The sequence below is a fragment of the Ambystoma mexicanum genome, chromosome 3p, assembly GCF_040938575.1.
Source record: "Ambystoma mexicanum isolate Mex_15411 chromosome 3p, UKY_AmexF1_1, whole genome shotgun sequence".
NCBI lineage: Eukaryota > Metazoa > Chordata > Amphibia > Caudata > Ambystomatidae > Ambystoma > Ambystoma mexicanum.
The window spans coordinates 40,284,521-40,295,320 of NC_090925.1; the positions used below are offsets into that span (position 1 = coordinate 40,284,521).

The 10,800-nt window shown below is 44.9% G+C and overlaps 1 protein-coding gene across 1 annotated transcript in view; it reads right to left on the minus strand.

Annotated features, from left to right (window-relative positions):
• Positions 1-6,071, minus strand: part of LOC138580112 (natural killer cells antigen CD94-like) — a 129,702-nt gene extending 123,631 nt beyond the window's left edge. Inside the window, exon 1 of the mRNA XM_069650390.1 lies at positions 5,679-6,071. Within this exon, the coding sequence (XP_069506491.1) occupies positions 5,679-5,865 (187 nt within the window). The 5' untranslated portion in view covers positions 5,866-6,071. The remainder of the gene's footprint in view (positions 1-5,678) is intronic.
• Between the last annotated feature and the right edge of the window lie 4,729 nt (positions 6,072-10,800).

The following is a 10,800-nucleotide window of genomic DNA, read 5'->3' on the forward strand; positions in this document are numbered from 1 at the left end:
CCGTTTGGGCTAGGAGCGAGATTAAAGCTAAGATTCTAGGCTTTCCAACGAACCTAGAACCGACTTCCTACTCCTTATAGTGCCTCCGTAATTACACTCAACACACGCAATTACATTTGCCGCGATTTGACATTTTGCACAATTTCAGCCACGTGTAAAAATCAGCATCTCCTTGCTTTCCTTTGCTAAAATTCATTTTAACCTGCTAGTTACTCATAGAGCATTGCTAAAGTGAGCCTGAACTAATATAAACTAGATATCACCCACCCTGAACCTCTAGAGGGAATTCAAATCAATTTTAGCATCATTTCACTTCATTGCCACCACATTCAAAGCAATTTGGGCCTGTGTTTTAAAATCATACCTGTTTTTCTCTAAGCTTGCTAGGGGGGAATTGCGTTTCGTATTGCATTTTGTTGGGATTCTTGACGACTATGTGCTCTCCTTCCATTTCTTACATTGCATAGGAGGGGGGGTGAATTGCCAGAGAAAAAGTGATTATATTACCTTTTGCTAAAATCATATCAAGTTATTTCCGTACTGCATTTTATTCCTCATTGCTTTTCCCTGGAAACCATAAAAGTATTTTCGCTGCCTTATCCATCCTATACCAACTCCTCATTGATTGTAAAGAAGTGTGCTAGTGACAGATTACCCATTGTTGATCAACATTATATTCATAAGTGTGATATCAATTATCAATTTATTTATAGAAGTGTGATATATATATATTGTTTAATTTTTCAAATAAACCTTTTAAATTTGCAAAACAAGCCTACTTCTTGGCTCAGTGGGGTCAAGGGGGATTCTAAGAGAGGTGTGTTATACAAGGGTTCATCATCCAGATTATAACTTGCCATAAAAATACATAAATAAGGGCTTCCCTTGGGCATCCCAGACAAGGCACTGACTTAGTGGGATTGCTTGAACGGAGTCACATACAGTGATTTCTATTACTTTTAATTTAAATAAATCCAAATATATTTTTCCTGTACACTGGCCCGGTTCTTGGCTCATTGGTAGCTCGGGGGAGGGATCCAAGGGGCATGATATGCGCTTGAAGTAGGGCTGAAGAAAATAATCTGTTAAACAGTTTGTTGCGTGACACCTTGAGTGGGGAGGGAAGGAACTCTCTGTGTTGAGTGTGGTCTCTCAATAAACCATTAAAATCCACAACAGGACCCAACTCCTGCTCACAATGCTCTACTCCCACCTGTGCGCTTTGCTGCCACACCCACACACTGCTTGCACCCTTACTCTGCACCCTGCAAATTCCTTCTGTGCCCACCTATTACTCTTTATGCCTCCTCCTACCCAATGTGCTGCCATTCCATTTGCCACCCCATTGAACTGTTCAACATGTGTGCACTGATTTCAACCTATGTGCCCCATCTCCAGCCTCTCCTACTCCCTGAGTCCTGCCCATGTATTTTACCCCCTCTAATATGATCATTTACTCTGTGGTCACACCCAGCTCTGACGCCTCACAACCCTGCACCCCTGCGACCAATCCATGGGCCTTACTTCAAGGCACTTTTCTTATTCCCTGCATCACCATGAATTCCATGCTAACATGCCTTGCACCGTGCCCCTTTTAACCAGCTGTGGTCATTTTCAGTGTGATGCCAACCGCCAACCCTAAACCCAACGCATATGGCTTGCCCCCCCCATGTCTTTAACTACTGCTGTTATCACCAGCTCCCAATTCCTGCTTTCTTTCGGTGCTTGGCTGTGAAGATGTGTATTCCCAAACAACCCACTGCATTTAAAACAGAAATGGCATGCCAGAAGATGAGATACATACAATTCTGTGTGATGGTGCAAATGTGCATGTGTGCGTAGTGCCTTGTGTGTTGTGCACATGTAAGTACGCCTGTTTTTGTGCATCTGTCTCTGTAGATTTTTCTTTTTGTGACTATGCCTATTTGTGTGCATATGTATGTGTGTGTGTGTGTGTGTGTGTGTGTCTGTGCACACCTGCATCTCTGTGTGCATGTGTCTGTGTGAACTTGTGGTTCTGTCTGCATGCTGAAGTGAATGTGTGGATGTTTGTGCATGCATGCATGCATGCATTTGCACTTGTCCCTCTTTAGCAAACATGTCTCAAGCTCATACTAAGGGCACTTCCCTCTTCCAGAAACACATATACACTACTCATGATGAGGGTGAGACCCCCCTTTACCAGACACATATCACAACATTGCCTAACAAGGGTATGTGACACTCATCACAAGTGCACAAAAGGTATTCACACTTTTACTAAGTGTACAATTCTTCTTCATTTAACATGTATCACACTCATATCAAGTGTTTTACCTTTGTTCCCCACAAACATACCACCCCCAGAGCACATACACAACCTCTTAAGTTGGTCTCACCTGCTCAGCAGCCACACTAGACTCTTCATGAAAGGAAAGACCCACTCGTGCTGCGTACCCAATAATTCCCCACATATAACAGTGTAGCCAGTGCACTGCCCAGTTTGCAAAATATCACATTCACACTGAACGAATTGCGTATCTCTGTTGCCCAACACTATGTTCAGAAAAGAACTCAAGACCCACCTCTACAAGGAGTCTCTCATCCTCAACACCTAGGCCATCAAGTTGCCCCCCCAGCCCCTGGGCCACCTGACTTGCTAGATACCATCTGCCACTCTCCTTCCCACCACCCGGAACATCTGTAACGCTCTTCTGTGCTCCTCTGTATCCCACTCTGCTGTATATGTGTTCTGATGTTACCACTGAAAAGCGCTGTATCCGTAATGTTGTACACCTCTGTAAAGTGCTCCATTATGCATCTGTAATGTTGTACACCTCTGTAAAGTGCTCCATTATGCATCTGTTTGTATACCTCTGTAAAGTGCTCCATTATGCATCTGTAATGTTGTACACCTCTGTAAAGTGCTCCATTATGCATTGTACACCTCTGTAAAGCGCTCCATTATGCATCTGTAATGTTGTACACCTCTGTAAAGTGCTCCATTATGCAGTGTATACCTCTGTAAAGTGCTCCATTATGCATATGTAATGTTGTACACCTCTGTAAAGTGCTCCATTATGCATTGTATACCTCTCTAAAGTGCTCCATTATGCATCTGTAATGTTGTACACCTCTGTAAAGTGCTCCATTATGAATTGTATACCTCTGTAAGGTGCTCCATTATGCATCTGTAATGTTGTACACCTCTGTAAAGTGTTTGATCATGCATCTGTAATGTTGTACACCTCTGTAAATCTCTCTGTTATGCATCTGTAATGTTGTACACCTCTGTAAAGCACTCTGTTATGCATTTGTAATGTTGTACACCTCTGTAAACCTCTCCGTTATGCATCTGTAATGTTTTACACCTCTGTAAAGCACTCCGTTATGCATCTGTAGTGTTGTTCACCTCTGTAAACCTCTCTGTTATGCATCTGTAATATTGTACACCTCTGTAAACCTCTCCGTTATGCATCTGTAATGATGTACACCTCTGTAAAGCATTCCGTTATGCATCTGTAATGTTGTACACCTCTGTAAACCTCTCCGTTATGCATCTGTAATGTTGTACACCTCTGTAAAGCACGCCGATATGCATCTGTAATAATGTACACCTCTGTAAAGCATTCCGTTATGCATCTGTAATGTTGTACACCTCCGTAAACCTCTCCGTCATGCATCTGTAATGCTGTACACCTCTGTAAAGTGCTCCGTTATCTATCTGTATTGGTGTATACCTCTGTAAACCTCTCTGTTATGCATCTGTAATGTACACCACTGTAAACCTCTCTGGTCTGCATCTGTAATGTTGTACACCTCTGTAAAGCACTCCAATATGCATCTTTAATGTTGTACACCTCTGTAAACCTCTCTGTCATGCATCTGTAATGTTGTACACCTCTGTAAAGTGCTCTGTTATCTATCTGTATTGATGTATACATCTGTAAACCTCTCTGTTATGCATCTGTAATGTTGTATACCTCTGTAAAGTGCCATTATGCATCTGTACTGTTGTATACCTCTGTAAACCTCTCTCTTATGCATCTGTAATGTTGGACACCTCTGTAAAGCACTTTGTTATGCATCTGTAATGTTGGACTCCTCTGTAAAGCGCTCCGTTGCTTCTCAGAACTAGGTCCAAACTCAATAAATACAATAATAATAATAATAATAATAATAATAATAATAATAATAATAATAATAATAATAATAATGTTAGAAATCTGTACACAAAACAGAATGTGAGTCATGTTCTGGGTGAAGGGTATTGTAGAAAGTTGCCCTTTTGGTGATCCTCTTAATTTGTTGGTATTATTAAGGTAGATTTGAGAAACAGGTGGGACATGCCACACCCACCTGCTCTTCTGATCCACCTTACAAGCAGAGCTCCATTACCACCATCTTATATTTTCACGCTGGTGGTACTGCAATGGAATCCCCCTGAAATGACCGCCTGGCAAAAGCAGGCGGAATCCATAGGAATCCATTGCGAAGGCTTCAATGGTTTACACTTTGTATGGACAGAGTGGGAAAGTGGAAAAGTGAAGCGTAAGGGTGATTTTGCCTGTACCCATGTTTTCCACTGGGTGGACAATTAAACATTGCATGACCATGGCCAAGCAACCCGGAGGAACAGGAACACTACTCACATCGAAGGTGTGCATATTCACTGCCAGGCCACCTATTGGCTTTGTCAGTGATTGCTCAGGTGTTTGTTTACATGATCTTGCATGGCACTCATGCCCAGGCGGTGTGAGGCTGACTGTCAGGAAAAGACTCTACTGGCGTGGCTGGCCATCTCATTGTGCATAGTGTGTTCACTACTGACACTCTCCTGAAGGGGAACGCCGCACTCCTCTTCCAACAACCTGAAGACCCTCTACCCAGCAAAGGCTGACCACCCTTCCAAACCCCAAGGTCTCCTTCTTCATGCAATAATAGCATTGCCTCCAGGCAGCTTCCTCTGCCATTGGACAACCCAACTAATTATCAACCAGCTTAGAAAATACAACCCTCGTGCAAGACACCACAGAAACTCGGGAGGATAGCTCAGGTGCAACGCGCCTCGGAGCAACACAGGTTCGATCCCCGTGTCCAGTCCACACTTAGAAACCTCTGGGTATTGAGTGCGTTATAAATAACCAATTACAATTAAAACATTATTCTGCACACTCTAGAGTCACAGCTGGACTCCATCCGCGAAGTCTCTTGTGCACAGCTGCAGTGGCATCTCACAGGGCCTCTACCAGAGCACATCTCTGGTGGTCAAGACCCTCTAAACTCACACAGATAGACAATCTGGCGTGTGTGTGCCTTGCACACAGAGCTGCCCTGCAGGAGGCTCCTGCCTGCACTGGCGCAGCAGCTCCCACGCGCCTAAACACCAGCATGCAGCCACGAATGTAGCGCCTTCTGCGCCCATAACAGCCGGCATGATCCACTGCCATGCATGCAGCGTGCTCTCCACACACCCAGGCTGCTTCCTGCAAGAGGAAGTCCAGCCGCCACAAGGCACACTAAATAAACAGGAGAAAATAACTTGCAGCTCTGAGCAGGAAAAACAACAGTTTACAAAATGAAAGAAGACAGAGGAACATGGAAAAAAATGCGAATACATGCAGAATGAAAATGATTAAAGCTGGGTTTAGCCGTGCGAGAAGAGTGCCGCCCGGGCCTCAGAACGCCTCTTGCCTCACCTCTCTGCGGCCAGGCCTCATAGCTCCCCCGGCCGCCTCCGGCCTGACCTTTCTGCGGCCCTTCGATGCAGAGCGTGGTGTAGGTCTCCTCGTCCTCTCGCAGCCCGAGGTTCAGCTCCGTGTAGGCGTCCTCCTCCTCGTCCTTCGCGCCGGGGTTCAGCTCGGAGTAGGCGTCCTCGGCCTCCATTTGCAGAGGCGGCGTGTGTGTGTGTGCGTGTGTGCAGCGAGGGCCCTGCGAGCTGCCACCACACACACACACACACCTAGGCAGGAAAGGGAAGCCGCATGCACTCTGACCTCTGATCTGGTGTCTGCAGAGCTGTCCCTTCAGGGAGACAGCAGTGGCCTTGTGTGGACACTGTGCTTCACCCTGGAAGTGACATGCAACAGAGTGGTGGGGGGCTCGTGCCCTTTACCAGCATAGGATTGTGGACTGCCTGGTGGGCGTGTGCAGCACCCACCCAAAACCCATGAGACTGGCAGATGCTGTATTATTTAAAGGCTTAATGCACAGTCATATGTGACCCCCTCCGCCCCCCCGCCCATTACTTCTCCACATAATCAGGTCAAAGATGGTAAATTCTGGGCATAACAGTACAACACCCCGATAACCCTCCCCCCACCAAGTTATGGAGCTCATATGCTTGACACCCTCCTGTATCACATGGGCCCAAGGAATTTACACTGTAAATTTCACCTCCCATCAGTGGCAATGTTGCTGTCTTCAACTTCCCACCAATCCCTGCAAGGCAGCTGCAGGCATGCAGATGAAAGGACATAATAAATGTTGCTGCACTAAATCATGCAAGAGTTCATTTTCATATCGTGTATTTGCGCTCATCTTTCTGACCTTTTTTTGAAAGATAATATACCCATGTGCACAGCTGTGCTGAAATACACCATGTATACATTCAGGAACGGCACCAGGGCCTTTCAACCTTTTTGTTTAAAATGATCCCAAGCCTCAGTGGGACCCCCGAGGGCAGCCTTATGACGCAGCAACATCTTCTTTAAATATAGAGATTAAATGCGCACTTTGGAGCGGACACATTACAGACTGCCTTTGCTGCCACCCTTGTGCCTTCCTCTTGGCCTCTTGCAGTATCCAGCAACGTTCTTGTCACCTTGCTGTCTGTGTACTCTAAAAAACAAAAGGGGGGTGAGGGGCACACTCCAAATCCTGGCCAATATATACTACCTGAACAAAGAAAAAGAATAACTGGGTTAAATCCCAAAGTGTCCAATTCACTGGGTTAGATCCCAATTGTTGCCAAAATGTTCACAGGGTTGGATCCCTCCTGATGCATTTGTACTGCTGTTCTGGAGGGGAGTCTTTTCTTGGACACCTGAACTGAACAAATGTTTTCGTTACAGCTCCCATAATCCTTAGAGATTGTATCAGCAATTTAATTGGTTTCACCTGAAAAGAAAGGCAACACAGCCCATAGCTCTCAACCGTTTGTATCGCAAAGGCGGGTGAAAACACCCGATTTTATTTTTGGCGGGTGAGAGGCCCATTGAAATGAATGGGCGTGCTGGAGGCTTGTCGGGTGAATCGGCTGTTTACAAGGCGGGTGACACCCGCTAAAAGCGTGTGAGTTGAGAGCTATGACAGCCTCCCTGAAGAGTGTTGGGACACGAAAGCGCTAGGAGGAGAACAGCAGTACAAATGCAGCAGAAGGGATTCAACCCTGTGAACATTTTGGCAACAATTGGGATCTAACCCAGTGAATTGGACACTTTTGGGATTTAACCCAGTAATTTTTTTCTTTCTTCAGGTAGTATATTGGCCAGGAATTGGAGTGCGCGCCTCACCCCCTTTTGTTTTTACATGCTGCATGTGTACTCCTTCTGCATAATCTCTCTTAATCAGCCACGTGCTAAACAACTTTCATTAGAAAAGTAGGGCCTGATTTACAAAGCGTATTTCATTGAAAAAATGTGTTTGTAAATCAGGTCCTTTGTGTCTCAGTGTTTTTGTGAATCTGGCCCCTGTTGTGGCTGCTCTTGTGTTCAAGAAAAAGAGGGTGAGCAGGGCACCACGTATTATAGTAGTTGTTTATATTAAGAAAATCATAAATTCACTATACAGTAAGTTTATTGTAATGTTCTCGCCTGGAGCTGTCAATCCAAAAACGGTCCTGTGGCACTAGGACCTAATCGAACAAAAAACTCAGATTGAAGGATTTTGCTACATGTGACTCTATTAACGTGATTTATGCCATCAAGTGTCCGTGTGGACTGTACTATGTGGGTCAGACATTGCAAGTAGCAAAAAATAGGTGGAACGAACACAGATCATGCATAAGGAATCACAATCTGAACTCAGCGGTGTCAAGACATTGGGATGAGAAGAAACACAACCTGGCTCAAATCCGCTTTGTAATTCTAGAAGTGGTTTCTAAAAGAGACACCCACGAGAATTTCCAAAGGAAAATGGATCAAAGAGAATCCTTTTGGATAGACCGTCTGAGTTCCCTTACTCCAAGGGGGCTCAATGAAGAAATAAACTTTATGTGTTTCTTGTGAAATCATTTCTGTAGAATAGAATTAACCTTATATTTTATTCACAATATTTTCCATGAAAACAACCGTTGTTATTGTTCCGCTATTTAACTGCATTTTACATTTCTTGCCATGTTTTTCTTTAAGATTGGACTATACCTAGGTTTATGTCTTCATAATAGTGAAAACTCATTGCTTAAATGACACCATAGTGATAGAATACATGTCCCAGAGATGGATTATTCTGGATTATTTTATTTCATACGCCCTACTTCCCATATTTAGTCAATGTGGACCTATAGTCTTGCATACATCATTATGATCCGTTAAATGAATACACACTGCTAGTCCCCTAATTGCTCTAGCTACTGCGCCTTTAAGGCTCTGTAGACATGAGATTACAATCACGCGCATTGACTTTCAATGCATTGGTCACCATGGAGACATCCCTGCCCCCTGGCTCGCGCCCGAGGCTGGGGCACGAGGCGTACGTGCTCCAGGCAGGACCACGACGCCTCGCACCGTCTCCATGGTAACCTTTAAAACGAAAGGTAAACTAACGCGAGCGCGTTGCAAGCGGCTCACTCTGCGGTCACGCTTTGTGCACAACAGAAGCTTAGTAAGTACAGCAGTAACAATTAGATTTCACATGCCTTACCTACAGAAGGACTTGAGGATGACTTAGCATTATTGTTTAACTTTCTTGTAGATCTTGTTGTATCCCCATACAACACCACGATTTCAGCGTTCGGCATGACCGAGGTATGACATGCACATATAGTTTAAAGATAGAGAGAATATGCACATTTACTTCAGTTAACTAATTGGTATGCCGTTTTGTTTTATTCTTGCTCATTATCTCTTCAAATGGACGTGATTCGCGGATTGGTATGTGATTTTTGTAATAACCCTTAAACAATGGCTGTTGTATGTACATATACTGTTAACAATGTAATAAGTCATGCTATACTACTTGTTTTTTGCTATAATACCGCCCTGAAGAAGGATTAAATCCGAAATGCATTGGCACCAGAGTATTATGGGCAATTTGAGATGCAAACTCATTGTGTGATTTACAAAAACAAATTTTGGCGGCAAATATTACAGGAATGTGAATTAAACAATTCCTGCTAAAAATATTTCTCTGAACTTCATTACTTTTATATCGTAAACTGGATACCTAATCTACAACATATTAAACATTAGCAACCTATTTGGGGCTAACTGAGATGCTCTTGTGTTCAAAACATTTCGCCACGCAGAGCGGCACGTGGAATAAACGCTGTGACGTCGGACTCCCTCGCGTAAGGTCGACATTTCCGGGCTAACTGCACTCCAGGCTGGCCGCATTTCTTTTCACAGCGCGCACAGGCAGACCTCGCTCCGGGCCCTTAGATGCTCACGGACCAGATCCATCAGGCATGTTAGCATCAACAGAACCCCGGCAATGAAGGAGTGAAAGGCCCATGCGGCTGCAGAGATTTTTTTTTGCCTCATCACTTTGTGGCACACAGCCTTGGAACGCACATGCACACCAGGCACCCAGCCCACAAGGTATTTACAGCACCACACAGGCAGTGCCTCTCGAGACACTACATCAGATGAATCCCCGGCCGACGCTAATGAACACCATCACACAGCTGTATGGGTACGGCAGCAGAAAACCCTTATGCGTGGTGGGACTTTTTCACACATCGCTCCTCAGGAAGGGAGGCCCAAGGATCCAATCAAAGATTTATGATGTTGTTGCCAGAATCAAGTGCCTACTCAGCTGGAGCTCAGTGGAGGACCTAGGGTTCATCAAATGTGCCTGCGATATCACGGACAACAACGCCATACATGACCTATTAGCAAAACACCCCAAAATACTCAAAGTGTTCAAATTGCACATTGACACAACCATACAGCCCGAGGCAGTGCGACAGCGGAGAGCGCCATTCTACATGAGGGATTTGTTGGCAAAAGAACTGCGTGAGTTGGAAAAGGCTTGAATAATCGAGGAGGTAAAAGGACCCACCTCTGGGTTTCCCCTATGGTCATCACTAAGAAGCCCAAAAAAACAGGGATGATCCAAATATGCATTGACATGAGCCTCCCGAATGCTGCCATAATTCGGGAGAGACACACCACCCCGACTCTGGATGAGATCATTGCCAACCTCATAGGTTCCAAAATCTTCTCGAAGATAGACCTAAACAGTGGCTACAACCTGCTAAAAATACATAAGAACTACTTGAGCAATATCACAATGTTCTTCATGCACCTGGGACTGTGGAGATACAAGAGGTTGAACTTCGGCATCCTCTGCGGCTAATGTTTTCCAGCAGACAGTCTTACAGGGTCTCCCAGGGTCCTAAATGTCAGTGATGACACCCTCATCCATTCAAAAGACAGAGCAGAGCACATGCACCGACTAGCAGCAGTCCTCGACCGGTTAGACAAATCTGGTCTTGCCATCCACAAGGGCAAGTGCGAGTTCCTCAAGGAAGAGCTGCCCTTTTTTGGCTATGTGTTCAACATCAAGTGCATGTCAGCAGACCCCCTCAAGTTTGCCGACATCAAGGGAGCGACACCACCGACCATGCCTACATAGTGTCCAGCTTTTTGGGGATGGCAA